This window comes from Corythoichthys intestinalis, chromosome 16 (assembly GCF_030265065.1).
Source record: "Corythoichthys intestinalis isolate RoL2023-P3 chromosome 16, ASM3026506v1, whole genome shotgun sequence".
Classification (NCBI taxonomy): Eukaryota; Metazoa; Chordata; class Actinopteri; order Syngnathiformes; family Syngnathidae; genus Corythoichthys; species Corythoichthys intestinalis.
Window position 1 is genome coordinate 12,042,963 of NC_080410.1, and position 15,261 is coordinate 12,058,223.

Sequence of the window (15,261 nt, forward strand, 5' to 3'; positions counted from 1 at the left end):
TGTGTCGGGAGAAAATTTCAGTGTTTTTAATTTTTTATTTATTTATTTTTATCTGTTACGGTATTGCTTTTTGTGATCTGAGATTTTTATTTAATCTTTTATTCATTTGTGCTCGTGATTCTTGTTTAGCTTAAGTCTAATTTGATGATCCCGCAGATGTCCATGGCAGCATTGTCCCTCTAAATTTATTTCCAGAAGACCTTTCAGTCCCTTTTATCGAGGATCTGAATATTGAGGCTCAGAAGATGTTTGGAGTCCTGCTAGCTCACTCATACCAATATAGCAAAGTAACCTCTTGTGAAGAGGGAGTTTGTGTGTTTGTTTTTGTGATTTTATTTTTCTGAGGGGGGGGAAGGGTCTTAAAAAACTGAAAGATGAAAGATAGAATAGCTTGTGAAAAGTAAAAGAGGTAATGAGACTTAAATTGCAAAACATTAAAAGACAAATTTCCCTTCAACCTACTTTGGATGTTGTTTTTGGAACGAGGAAAACTATTATTTTTTCTCTCACTCTCTTACCCGCCACTCCACTTTGCGGAAAGACAAAAAATGGAATATTGGATAGTATTTTTCCCACCTTTCGTTGTGAGCCAGACTATCTAGCAACACATCGACCAAGAGATCATGCTTCATTCATCGTTTGAGAAGAGGGGAGCGTCGTTCCATGACAAATCACAATGAAAGAGCTTTGCCCTGAGCAGCCAAAAGCCATGTTGGAAAAGCGTCCTTGCACACCTGGCCTTGGTCTGTGTGACATCAACTCCCATCTTTCCTAAGCGCAATAGGTTTATGAAGGGATCTAGTTTTGAGGACATCAAGATAGCCATGGATCCCAGAAGAGTCCATCAGGAATGCATGATGAAGGCTAGCATAGTGTGTTTGACTCCTAAAATTCGGAATAATTGTAGTTGGTACTAGAAATATATCTGTTGTGACACAAGTCTTGTAACTGTTTGCCACATAATGTGTGTGAAGATAGAGCTTGTCCCTGTAGGCATCATTGATGCTTCGCGTTATCCATCCTCTACTGAGGTAACTGCAATGCTTAATTCACTGGCTGCCAGTGGACATTTATAGACTTCCGATCTATTTTCGCCACTTCAAATGGATTGGACATCTACTAGCGATAACCTCATTTAAAGAGTTTTAATTTAGTTTTTAAGAGCCACATGATTGGATCCCTATTACCGTCACTGGGAATGAAAGAGTAAATAATATCTGTGTTTTTGTTGAAATCCTGCTTTTTGGACATTGTTGTGATAAAGGGGTAGATAAATAATAGAGGCAACCCTGAGCTGATTGTGTTTTGGGAATTCTGGCCCGCATGTTATTTTCCCGGGATTTGAATTGAGTGATCAGGGTTTTAAAATGTAGTTACTTACCGTACTTTTATTTTTAATTTTTGAGGTCCACAAAGCAACAAAATAATCAAGATGTGCAAGCATATTGTCAAAAGAAACATATTTTTGTGTACTACAAAACACTATGACACAGCAGAATCGTAACACTGCCTGCCGGAGAATTTTATGCTGGCTGTCGTGGTTAGGGAATGGTAAGATTAGTCATTTCTTTATACGGAAATATTTTACATTTTGATGTGTTTTTTGCTTCCTCCTTAATACATTGATGAAGTATCGGATTGATAATCAATATTGGCAGATCCTCCAAATCAGGTGACTCAGAGTCAAACTCGGGTGCAGAAATTTGCAATCTGGACAGCCCTAATAAATAAATGTGAATTGACTCTGACATTTGCAGGTGGTGATTGGCTGCAATTTCTAAACATACAAACACCAATACATCTTTTGAACTCATTGGCTGCCATTGACAGTTCTTGACGTTGAATCCATTTGAAGTGGGAGGGCTGACAGCACATGAACACTCATTCACTCGCTGCTACCATCCCACGTCAAATGGATTGGACGTCTTCTAGTGATAAACCCCATTTAAATTCACAGCAAAAGGATGAAAACAGCCACATGATTGGACATCCGTCACCGTTAATGGCAGCCAATGAGTTAATAGTTCCTTTATAAGTCAATTATTACGATTTAGGCTATTTTGCTGTTGCAGTTTAGTGTTGTGATGCAGGTACAATTTACTTGTTGTGATGTGACTGTAACAGGTTCTTAATCTGTCTTATATTTACGCTATCAGAGATGTTACTGGCAGTTTTGTTTTTTTCCCTTTTTTCCTTTGTTGCTGACTTGTTGCTGCTTAATTGACAAGAATGGTAATGAATGAACAAGAAAATTCCTAGTAATAGCACAACCACTTCTTTACAACAAAAGAGTTTGTGGGTAAGAAAAGTGGAAAATGTTTTTGAATGTAAACCTGAAATGAAGTACTGTAAACAATTTGCATTTGTTTGGTTGGTCAAAGATTCACCAAGCAGCATTTTGATGCTTAAGAAGTGTTTCCCACAATAAACTTAAAAACTGAATAATAACCTCTCATGTAAGTCTCTGCTTTGATAGTCATTATTTCCCCTCAAAACTCCATAAATTCACTCTACATACTGAAAGAAAAATTACGTTTGTCATTACATGAAGAATTCACAGAATAGTATAATGTGAACATTGCTTCAGATTAGGAATGTTTCACGTTTTTCTTTTATTTGGAAAGATGTGTTTTGGGAAAACATCATGATATGTGCTATTGTATATTAACATATTGATGAGCCATGGAAGAATACATTTTTAATGATTTGGTTAAAAATGATACAACAATTATGGTTGCTATACACATTATTTTGGAATTGATATCAAACTGACCTGCCACAAATGTTAAATGTATCAATATCTAATTATCTACTAATACTTGATACTAATGGTTTTGACTTTTAAGACTGCTGAATATTAGCAAATTATCATTAATATTGATATTGGAACAAATTGTGTTGTCTGTGTTCTTTGTAGATTTTTTGGATTTGTGCTATTTTCAATTGACTTGAATGCATTACTCATGTACGGTTAGCAGGGGAGCCAATTTGCTAACTCTTTTGTTGCTATAGCAACATCTTGAGGCTGGTTGGTGGTACAACTATGGTATATGGAATTCCAAAATGTAGCAAGTCTCAAATTAGGCGCTCTCCGCTGTCAAAAATGTGCATTGCAGGAACAGGTCGCTTTATGGCGATCATGACGATGGACATAAATGTCGATAGAACATGGTGACTATTTGAATTTGAGGTACATTTATTGCCTTTTCATTATTTGCAATGGAAGACTGGTTTTGAAATTGGAAAACCTTTGAAATCAACTGTCGCCTATGACTGGTGTTCAACTTTGGAGGTTCTGCTGTAGTTCAAATGTCCAATGATGCTGTTCCCTCCTGAGGTGGGGGAAGTCGGTGGATTGCGTTGCAGTAGAGTTAACCGACTGAGACAAACTGAAGGTTAATCACACTTCTCTCTTTAAGAGCATTCATTTCGAAAACCACACAGAGCTGTTTGCACATGTTGGTGATCATACAGTTTCCTTCTTTATGTCTCACACATGCACACTAAACGTATACTGATGTGGCAGAGACCTGATACAAAGATGGAGAGTCTTGACCATATCTGAGTGTGATGAGCAGTTCATGGAGGGATCCACGTAACTGCTGAATGCGAGTGTACGTGTTTGTCGGGGATTATTATAGTTTTTTTTATTAATTGAAAAAATGCCTTGGTGTGCTGACAGTAAGGATTGTCAAAAGTATAAGTACTGAAATGTATCCGTACAAGATATTAGATATAGAAATATAGATATAGAAATGATCAGTTCCCTGTTATTCATCTGTTTTTGCACTACCACAGTCACCAGATCTTTCTCGTCATGGGGTAAATTTTGTATCGCACTGCAACTCCTGATAGTATTCAACATATATCCAGGTGAATTTTTTAGTATCGTGACAACAATAACTGTAGACTGTAGTTTGAATGTACTTATAGTACTTAGATGCAGAATTCCATAGGACTGTTATACACGTGTACACACAAATTCCCTCTCCTGCCCCCAACCAAAAGAGGCGAAGCACCCTTTCCCCTACACACATGGGTAGTTTTATCAGTCTAATGGCTGTGCACTGCGTTTAGTTAATGGTCTGGGTGGGGGTGGGGCGGGATGGTGGTGGGACACCTCAGTTGAACACGAAACCCTTTTCCAGCTCTTGAGATGTTCGACTTGGGGAAGCATAGTTCAAAGGTTCAAAGCTTGCGAATGATCTGATAGTGGTAGGAGGAATGTACTTAACTCATTGGCTACCACTGACGGCGCAAGATGTCCAATCCATTTGAAGTGGGAGGGTGAAAGCAAATGAACGTTCAAAGTATGAAATGGGTCACATTATTGGATGTCTATTAAATAAATTCTTCACTCGGCACTGATACATTTATCAGGCTAGTTTTTATTACGAGGATTAGGACTAAAGGTTGTTTAATTTAAGCATTCTTTGAACAGAATGTCCTGCGTGTGTCTATAATAAGGTTAGTGTGAGTTAAGTAGACCCAGTGTACATCATGATCTGACTGATATCTGTTTGTTGTGATAATCGAGTTAGGAATGATGTCTGCTGAATCTGAAATAAACTTAATAAAACCTAATTAAGTTGAGCCCTAATGGGAATACTATATAGTAGATAGACACAATAAAATATCCCAGTTATACTTTCTCCGTTCCTGTATAAACGTTGCCCACTGATTTGTCTATATTTAAAAATTAATCGCTATCTGTTCCAAATGCCAAATCGTCTCCATCATAACTTTGTTTTAATAAAAATTGTGACATTTGCAATAACATTTAAACATTAACTGTCACAAGTATCAAAATAATTTAACTGCAGTATATGAATGAAACATTTTCAATCCAAACTTTGATATCGACAAATGAGTTGATAATGACAGCGGTGGGACCTTTGGGATTTTGTTTTGCTCTTAAGTGCATCAAAAAGTACTACAACCTAAAACTATCCAGTGTAAACACAAGCAGCACAGTAGCATACAAATTTTTGCTGAAATATAAACATATCCATCTATGAATAGATGTGACTAATGGTTTTGACTTTAAAGACTATTTTATATTAAGTTAGCATAATATCATTAATAATAAAGTAATTAACATTGATTTTGGAACAAATTGTGTTTGTGTTCTGTGTGGATTATATGTGTTGTTATTTTCAATTCTCTAGCATGCATTACTCACAGTTGACACGTGGAGCTGATTTGCTAACTATTGAGGGGGGATAGGGACATCTTGAGGTGGTTGGTGGTACTACCACGGCATATGGAGTCCTATCATTGCAGCACATCACCGCAAATTGGTTGCAGGAACAGGTTTATTTATGGCGATAGATATGTAAACTGTCGCCAGTTTCATTTTTTTTATCGTCATATTGTACAGCACTGCCTAAAAGGATTGTTTTAATTTTGAATGGCATGACCTTGGCAACGTCATTAGAGGTGATAAGCTAATACGGTTGTTACACCTTGAAATGTCTGTGAAGCATTAAACTTGCCGTTGAAATGCAAATCCTTGCGGCATAGTTTGGCTTGGCTCAGCTCAGCGCAAGGTGCCCTTCTGTTAAAAAAGAAACTTTGTCACGTTGAGTCAAGCCAAATTCCCCCATATTTTCTCCCCATAAAGCTGGCGTTTCTATTAGATATATTTAATGTGATTAACTCATTGGCTGCCATTAACGCTGATAGACAATCGTGTGGCGTCCAGTCATTCTTCTGCTGTGAATTTAAATGAGAATCATCACTAGTAGACGTCCAATGAATTTCAAGTGGGATGGTGGCAACAAATGAACGTTCGTTCATTCACTGTCAACTCTACCACTTTAAATGATTTGAACATTTACTGCTGTCAATGTCAGCCAATGAGTTAATTATATACACAGGCTACTGCCGTATTGTCTGTAAGAATGATAGGTATACAGTACTGTATTCTGAATGGCTTTTCTAGTCATTGTTACCAGCGAGACTGACACGCATCATTCTTGTTCGCAGGTGATGCCTTTCCAACAGGAGCCAATCCCTTCCTGGCGGGTTATCCATGCCCCTCCCCCTTGACCTCTGACCCTGCATACAGATCAGCCAATCCCAGTGGCTTGCCGATGGCTCAGCTCTGGGCATCACACGCTCACGAAGGTAAATACATGCCATCGAGTCCATCAATCCTCACAATAAAAGACACAAATGGCATTGCGTTGTCGAGAGGTTGCTGTCACTCGGCACTTGCCATTTGGCCCCAGAGGCCTTTTCCTCTTTCTCCCCGTCTCATCACCTCTACTAGTGGGATTCTTTTTTTTTTTTTCTCATCTCTGGTGGTAGTACTGTTCCTGGCTCTGTCCTAAATGTGTCTCACTTCCCCTTTCCTCCAGTCAGCAAGTCTCACTTTCACCTGCCACATCTTTTTGTAATGTGTTATCTTCTTTTGTTCTTTTTCTTTTAAAGCCTCCTGCCTAACATGCTCTCCAGCTCTCTCTTGCTGTCCCACTTTTCAACTCTTCACTTCTCTCTCTCTCTCTCTCACTGACCTAGCTTTATAACACATACGTGTATGTCTTTGTCCTGTGTCCTCCATTTTTTAAAACTCTACTAAGTGATTGAATGTGTGCCCTCCTTACATGTCCCCTGTTTAAGTCTCGCTGGATTGATAGATAGTATTGAATGAGGAACATCTTGTAATGCATGTGGGAAAGCTTATAGAAGGACAAATCTGCCAAACATAGTAGTGCTGAAGGATATAACACCCGTACGTGAGTAATTCATGCAAAAACAATTGAAAATAGCAAAACATAAAATCCACACACTCAGACAAAATAATTAGTTCCAATATTAATTAATGAATTATTAATGGTATTATGCTAACTTTAATATACAGTAGTCTTAAAAGTCAAAATCACCAGCCACACGTACTAGAAGATAATTAAATATCATTACATTTCAGCAAAAATTTGTATGCTACTGTGCGGTTTTTGTTTACACTGGATAGCTTTAGGTTGCAGCACTACTTGATGCATCAAACATTTGTGGCAGGTAAGTTTAATGCCGATTTAAAATAAAGTAGGGGTAAAGCTGTCAAAATGTATTATTACTCACCAATTAAAACTATTATATCGTGGAACATCAATATCTTGACTCATACTTAAACACAAAAATAATATTTTAAATAAAAATTTAAAAAAGGCAGAAGGTAAGCTTACAGCCACAGCTCAACATTATTACCATCAGAACAAAAATAATTTAATTATGTTATGTAAAAAGCATGTGTATATGACTCGTATCATGTTTACATTATACACACTCTCTGAACACAGATAGTTGCTAAAAAGAAAAAAAGCATGTTTTATTACCACTAGACACACTAAACATGCTGGAGTTAACTCTCATAGCTGGTGGGAAATGTTAATGACAGTGTTTACTAACCTTTAATTTTGTGTAAATACGAAATCATATTGGAGGTATTGCCTCCTCGGCAGACACCCTCCGCAAACATGTTTTACATGTCGGTTGGCCCTTTTCTTCTAAGCCGCGGCCGTCTGTAACTTTTCTGTAGCCGAAGTATTCCCATACCAGCGATTTCGTTTTCTTTGATGGGGGGAAAAGTTCAGGAGTTTCACGTCCTCCAGCCATCGTGTAGCACAGCTGACTCACTGATACTGAGCAACAACCGGTGGGGTAGGGTCGAGCCTTGGAGCTGCAAGCAAGGGATTTCTCCATTCATTTTTGGGACATAAAAAAATAGCTAATACCGTAGGGGACGGTATGACGGAAAATTTTTATGGTTTTGAGGTATACCTTGAAACCAGTAATCGGCACATGTCTACATCATAGTGATAAGTAGAGGCGTGCGAAATTTCCGATTCTTAGATTATTCGCGATTTGGCCGTGGAAGATTCGAGAACAATTCACAAATATCCAAATTCCGATTATTAAATTATACCAGGTAAAAGCGGAAGTAAAACACGGTCAGCGCGGTCTTTGGGACGCAATGAGGAACGGACCGAGAGTAGATATGTTCAACTCATGCCGCTAGATAAAAACCAATCATACCTGACTGCGACTGACAGCCGCTACAAACAACGCCCAGTTGCTAGTTGCTACAAACATACGGCTACAGTAGATATCATATATATGTAGAACTAGATGCAACATGACAGACGACGTCGGTGTTAGAAAATGTATTATTGATCAGAGATGCGAAATGACAGACTTTCCGGTGTAAGTAAACAGCTGCCATCTTAAAGCAGCAGACCTCTCTAGAAGGCTCTGTTGTAGCAAACCTAATTAACTTTTTATCTAAAATACTCCTAAATCGGCAGAATCTTGTCTTAAATCTATCTTTAAATGATGAAATAGTTTTAAAACTTTGACAAAAAAAAGACAGAAGGGAAATTATGGAATAACGGGGGCAATTTCAACAACTGTAACAGTTGATTCACAACATTAAATTAATTGAATGTGGTTTAAAGCTGCTGATAGAGAATGGCGACTGGAGTTTTTTATTTACTCTTATTTTTGTATATTTCTTTACTGTTATATGTTAACTTGATACTGAAATAGTAGTTTGGTTTAGCCTGAGAGGATTTTTGAACAATTTTGGAACTAATGTACAAAACATAAAAAAAAAAAAAAAAAAGAGGGGGGTGCATCAATAATCGTTTTATAATCGAATCGGAGCCTCTGAATCGTAAACTTAATCGAATCGTTAGGTGCCCAAAGATTCCCAGCTCTAGTGATAAGTAATGGGTTTGTCCCACTTCATCCCTATTTTTTTTCAGTTAAGGCAAGTCATCACTGTCATGTGAACCTTCCTAAGATTATTATGAATTGCGTACAATAAGCTTTTGTACATCAAAGAAAAATTGAGACAAATCCTATCAGACCTAATATTCAGCGAGATGATGGAATGGATGGAAATTTGACTTAAAACCCAGCCTGAATTATCTTGCTCAAACCCCACGCTGACTCAAGAGTTCACAGACATGGATATAAATAGAATCCTTCAGGGTCTAAAGGTTCTTAAAACCCTTGCTGCAGTAGCAACTGAAGGTAAAAACTAAAAGCATTTCTGGGCAGCAGCTAAGAGTCAAAGTTTGGATATGGTTGGAACTCACCCACGCTTTGCAGAAATGAAAGCTGAGAGAGACAGAGATCAATGCTAGCTGTTTGTTGTGTTTAAATGAAGCTTAGTGATTAAGCTACCCTGCGTTCATTTCCCCTCTCAGTGAAACACTGCCGTTTAATGTTTTAAGTTTCGAAGTAGCGATTCTGAGATGTTGTATCCAGATGCGATATTTGATTGCAAAATTATCGACATGTAGTTATTTATTTGTTTTTGCACTACCACAGGTCATCAGACATTTGTTGCCATGGAGTAAATTTGATTTTGTGTTTCTACTACTACTACTAATATTAATGTAATGGAGGATATTTTTTTACATTTTCCTTGTTAACGCATGGCTCAATTCATTTTGACTAAGAGGCCTGAATGAATAATCATTCACCCCCTCAGTCAAAATGAATTGGTTGTCTCTTACCGTCAATGGCACGGAAAGATGTGCATTCACAGCCAGTACTCCCAATTTTCGATGATTTCCTTTTGATTTTAGGTCATTTCCAGGTCACCTCTTGTTATTTGGTCACTGGAGTTTGGGGTTTACGAGTCACTTTCTGTTCATTATGGGATACTTTCTGATCTTTTTCGGGCAATCCCAGGATCCTTCCCCTACATTTTGGGTCACGTTGTTAATTTTTAGGCAATTCTAGGAAGTTTTTTTTTTTTTGTCAAAAATAATGATCACCAATTGAGAAACCTGGTGAAAACAGATAAATGTTATTCATTTATTTTTAAATTGATGTTGTATCAAAAAATGCTTTTGAGTACTTTTCACTTAGTATCGATATTGAGTGGAAATTTTTTGTATCGTGACAACATTACTGCCTTTTATATATCCACCTCACTGTGCGTTCGTCTATGAACCAGCACAGCTCGTTTCTCAATTTCTGCCTCTCACAGTGTAGACCGATTTATATGCCAGTTCTGCTTCTCAGTACGTCATGCTGGAATGACTGCAGCATCTTTGTAAATGCCTTGGCAAGGCGGTTTGGCCATGTGCAAATGTGTGGCAACACCAGTCAACATAGGAGTTACACCACTAGCATGGAAATAAAGGGCAGAGCCTTTTTTCTATATTAAGAGCTGGTGTCTGAGAGCAACAGCTGGCTTTGAGGCAAACTTGAACCCACTGCTGACCCCACATAGGGAACAACTAAGTGAAAGGTGGAAAAAATACAAACCAAATACAAAAAAATAAAAAGAAAAAGAAATGAGTGAAAAATTTGTTCGGTACGGTAGTGTATATATAGTAACCAAATTGTAAAAAACATCCAACACTGAGCTAATATTATAATGATCCAGGAGCTCTATGGAATAAATGCCATTAAAAATTCGTGCTGTAATTACTCTTCTGCATATTCATGAAAACAGCAATCTATCTTTGAAATCTGTTGCTTTTGCCAGATACAATGTTCTGTAATCAGGCCAAGTTTCTTGAGTGGTTCGAAGCACAGGCACATTTTCTAAAGTGGATCTAACCCGCAAGTATTTCTTTTAATTAGTGTTTTCTCCTTTAGGCACTTAAATATTAAGACTAGTTGGTAACATATCAAGTGAATGAGGCTAATCATTAATGCAAGGATAAAACCTTCTACCAATACAAAAGTGCCATGGGAAATCCTTAATATTCTAGTAAACCTTGTATTTTGGAATGTCAAGAAGATTTATAATACTGATAGGTTATTATTGTAACAGCCCTGATTGCCATTCTTGTCTGTTCTGTCTTCAAACAGCTCAAGAAAATTCTCAGAGGACCCAAAAAATTTAGTGTTTGAATTATTGTGAATATTTTTACTCCTCTAAATTGAAATGTAGCTTTAAAGTGGGAGTTAGTGCTGGCTGTTAATACTCTTCATTTAGTGCCATTGACAGCGCTAGAAGTCGAATCTATTTTGATAAGGAGGGGCGAATGAACATTTGTCTAGTGCCGTCAATGCTAGCCACTGAGTAAAATATAAATCTGCTGAGTTGAACTTATTTATGTAGATCTATGTACATCATAATTTAAATGATTGAGTGTATTAAATAGATGAAAGGTAGAGTTCTGCTGTAATATTTTTAAACATAATCGAATTATGTGTTCCGTTTGTATCTAGCCTACCCTCTTCCTGGCAGCCTATACTCAAGCCCCTACCTATCTCTGGGGCACTTGGACGCACCATCAATCTCCCAGAGTCACCTATATGAATCACATAAAGGTCAGTCACTCATAGGTTTTTCCTTTTTACCTCCACTCATTTTAATATGCTTTGCACTAATGTAGTTTAGCATCAAACATGCCCCAATGTCCAAAGATTTGCATTTGAGATTGCTGTTCTTGTTTTTTTTTCTTAGAGAGCTTTTTTCTGCCAGCTGCTATCAGCCAGTCGCCCCTCCACCCCCCATCGGCTCCTCAAAGCACACTGCCCAGCTTGACACCGCCCCAAAAGGCGTCCCGAGACGGAGGCAGAGAAAGGTCCTGTCGGGGAGAACGTGAAAGAGACCGAGAGCGATCACGAGAGGAGCTGCGACCTCACAATGTGGTGGATCTCACGCTGGATGGGAGGAGCGAGGAAGACCGTCGGGGACGCCTTGGGGATAAGGAGCGAGAGAAAGAGAGGGAAAGGGACACACAGAGAGATGGTTGGTCTTTACATCCTCACCACCATCAACAGAAATCAAACCCGCAGCCCTCCACTGCGGAGTCAAGGTCAAGGCCATCACCTGCGCTTCCCTCAATGTCTCCAAGCAGGGGTGGAGGGATCACCCGGCTTCATGGACACGAAACGGACCGGGGAAGTCGGGAGGGGGAGGGCGTCTCAAGAGCCCACCATCACTCTAACCGTTACTCGAATAACTCAAACTTCCTGACAGCCTCTGTCTCAGAACGCCAAAGGAGGAATGACTCAACACTAGCAGGGACACTCCAGTTCTCCTATGCCCTTCCTCCTTCCCTGCAATCCTCCATCACTGCGGTGCCCCTCCCTCATCTACCCAGAGAGTCTACAAGAGAGCAAAGAGTTAGCGCACCGACATATGTACCTTCTGTGGAGGTTTATGATGAGCGGGTTGGCCCTATCCAGATTGCGTCGCAGGCACGAGACAAGCACGGTGACAAATACAGAGACAGGGAACGGGAGCATGATAAAGAGCTGGACCGGGAAAGTTACAGGTTTCCTGAGAGGAGCCTGACAGAACATCCTCGACTTTCCCAGTCTGGCGACTCAGGCAATCATCGGGAGGAGGGTTCTGTAATTTGTTCCAACGGTTCCAATGGAAAACGAGGCCAGGACTCTTCTCACTCTACTAATCAATCAAGGTTTAGCCCAGAGGCACGGGACATGTCCAAATACTCAAGTCGTCTGGGCTTAGAGCAGACTGGCACGGACAGGAATTGGAATTCCATTAGTCCACTGACTAACTATGCTACCAATCACATGGCGGCCCTCGCTGCCCAACACGGACGCACGCTGTCTTCTCCACACAGTCAGCAATCGCACACACAAATTTCCCATTCCCCTCACACAACCAACCGGCCAACCACTAACTCAAACTCACACAGGCATTCCCCGCAAACAGAGCGTGGACAGAGCCGTACGGGTGAGGAAGGGAGTCAGAGAATCTACCTGGACCCTTCAGCCCTTTACCGACCAGGAGTCTCTGTTGGGGCGGAAAGACCTGCTGGCCCCTCGGAGGTGTCAGCCATGCAGAGTCTCATCAAATACAGTGGGAATTTTGCTTCTGAAGGGCCTTCCTCCTCTGGGCTCGCGGCAGACACCCGAGGGCCCTTCGGGGGTTTGGCGAGTATTGGGCTGGCAGCTGATCGAGAGCGGGAAAGAGACAGGGAGAGGTCAGTCATCGGCTCAAATGCTTCTGGTTCCTTACGTGTGCCACCTCAGCTGAAAAGAGAGCAGGATCGGCCCGACAGCGCCCGCTCCTTTGGTCGAGAGATTGAGGGAGAAGTGCGCCACCCGCCAGTTGGCATTGCTGTTGCTGTGGCCAGGCAAAGAGAAAGCACCAGCAGTAAACAGGCCCCTGGATCTTCAGACCCCCAGAGATCTCTTCTACCGACAGCTATTAAAGGTAATGATTGCTTTTTCTTTGCGTTGGGGCTAAATTATTTGCGGTACATTTCTTTTTCACACTTATATATCGGATAATTAGTCACTTCAAATCATACATTATGTGTATTTAACACTGCATGGTCAGGAACAAGCACCTAGATTTTGTGATATTTTATAATAAACATCCTTTCACGTTCTGCTTTCAAATCGCATGCTCCTCTACAGCTGCCCCAGCGGTACTGCAGGGAAATCAAGATGTACTTCGTTAAATGAACCAAGAGCAAATGATCCCTCATTTTGCTTTCTATGAATTAATAATGATTCATTTTTCTTTGGCTCAAAGTCATATTTTCTCAGCTCTGTTTGACTTGAGGGCATTCATTGCCATTATATGATTGGACAGTTTTTTTTGCCCAAATGACTAATTGCGTCATGTGATGCATTTTTGTTTTTAGGTCCTTTTTGGCGAGTCAGTTGGCTCTCTCGTTCTACACCCTTCTGTCTGCGGTCTTCTTTTTGTCTCTATCCAAATGTCTCTTTTCAGTCTATCACTGCTCCAAGTGCTTTTTCATCCTCTACTCTCTTTTCATTTCCTTCAATGTCTCTACTTCTGAGTTATTTGGCAAAGAACTCCCTCCTTGTCCCACCTCAGGCCCCCCCCCCCCCCCCCCCCCCGCTCTTTTCTGGGCTGCCTACAGTTCCCAGCCTCACCTCCACCCACTTTGCATTAAACATGGTATTGCAGAGTGCAGCTAAAAGCTACAAATAAGCCTTGAACGACAGGAAGACCATTGGGTTGTTGCTAAGCAATGATGCTCCTCGAGAGTGATGGACTTTGTTAATGTGTGAAAGACTATTGTGAGTTTTTGTGAGGTACAATAGATGACTCATGGAGTGTTTATTAGCATGTGCTTGTGCATGCACGTCCATCCCCGACAGAGGCTTTAGTCTATGCCTTGCTGGGTTACACATCGGGTTACACATTTTCAAATAGTCCCCCTTTCTAAAAGAAACTCTGTACAAACAGCTGAGGATTTGCTTCGGAAAAATGCAAACAGATGGAGATGGGCAGCACTGTTGAGATGAGACCCGCTGATGGATGAGATGAGAGAATTCTCAGGGGTGAAAAGAATTGAGTATTAGGGAGGTGAGCAAGGGAGAAAAGGTGGTGGCTAATCACTGGCTTTGTGATGCACAGAGGAGGATAGCATGTGGGGCAGGCTCCCTGTAACCTTGGTAACAGTCTTGAAATCTTTCCTGCGGAGCATGTCAGGGTTGGTTAAAGTCTCTTGTCCCTACACACACACTCTCACTCTCGCGTTCTCTCTGAATGGTTCAGCACAGTTGTATAAAACCTTTCTCTCCATCTTTGTACCTTGGGGACCTTGAGTCAGCTTAGCTGGGTGGAGAGCGAGAGTGCAAAAAGATCTTCATGTTTATTCTTTCCTGGATAGAGTGAGAGCATTGCCCACTGAATTATCGTAGTTTTAGCAGCATAGTAGGTTTAAAGTTCACTGTGTATACAGACAGCCATTAATGTACTGTGACGCTTGGCTAATTAGCCATGAAGGTTGATAGACCAGAAAGACCACATTGAAACTGAAGTAGTCCTTTTATTTGATGCCTATGCTTTTGCAATATGGAAAAAGTATTTAGAGCTGTTACCTAAAGTTGCCGAAAATTGTTTGAGCTAGAGTAGCTAGCTGGATATTTCAGTCTTGGTTTAAAAAATGCATTTCTTTGACTCATTGGTCTTAACCCGCCTGTTGCCCAAATTTTTGTCTGTTCTCCAGTTTAAATTGACCTGTCTTCACTAAACCCCGATTCAAGCAGTTTAATTGAACTTTAAACACCAAATTTCATATTGCTTGAACCAACATCTTGTCCTTTGCCACAATATGTGTAAATGCTCTCCAAAAGAAAACACATTGGCGGGTCATTTTGGCCAGTGGACAACATGAGGGTTAACCTAGCTAAAGCTAAAGACACAAAAACAGAAGAAAGAAGGCTATTGAAGGGATTTACCGTAATTTTCTGACTATAAGGCGTAAGTGACTATAAGCCGCCACCCACCAAATTTGACCCAGAAACGACATTTGTTTATAGATAAGCTGA

At 40.2% G+C, this 15,261-nt stretch overlaps 1 protein-coding gene across 2 annotated transcripts in view; it reads left to right on the forward strand.

Moving 5' to 3' along the window:
- Nucleotides 1-15,261, forward strand: part of tnrc18 (trinucleotide repeat containing 18) — a 110,161-nt gene that overhangs the window by 21,063 nt on the left and 73,837 nt on the right. For both annotated transcript variants that reach the window (XM_057860557.1, XM_057860558.1), the window contains exons 3-5: nucleotides 5,989-6,129; nucleotides 11,200-11,301; nucleotides 11,438-13,165. In XM_057860557.1, the coding sequence (XP_057716540.1) occupies nucleotides 5,989-6,129; nucleotides 11,200-11,301; nucleotides 11,438-13,165 (1,971 nt within the window). The remainder of the gene's footprint in view (nucleotides 1-5,988; nucleotides 6,130-11,199; nucleotides 11,302-11,437; nucleotides 13,166-15,261) is intronic.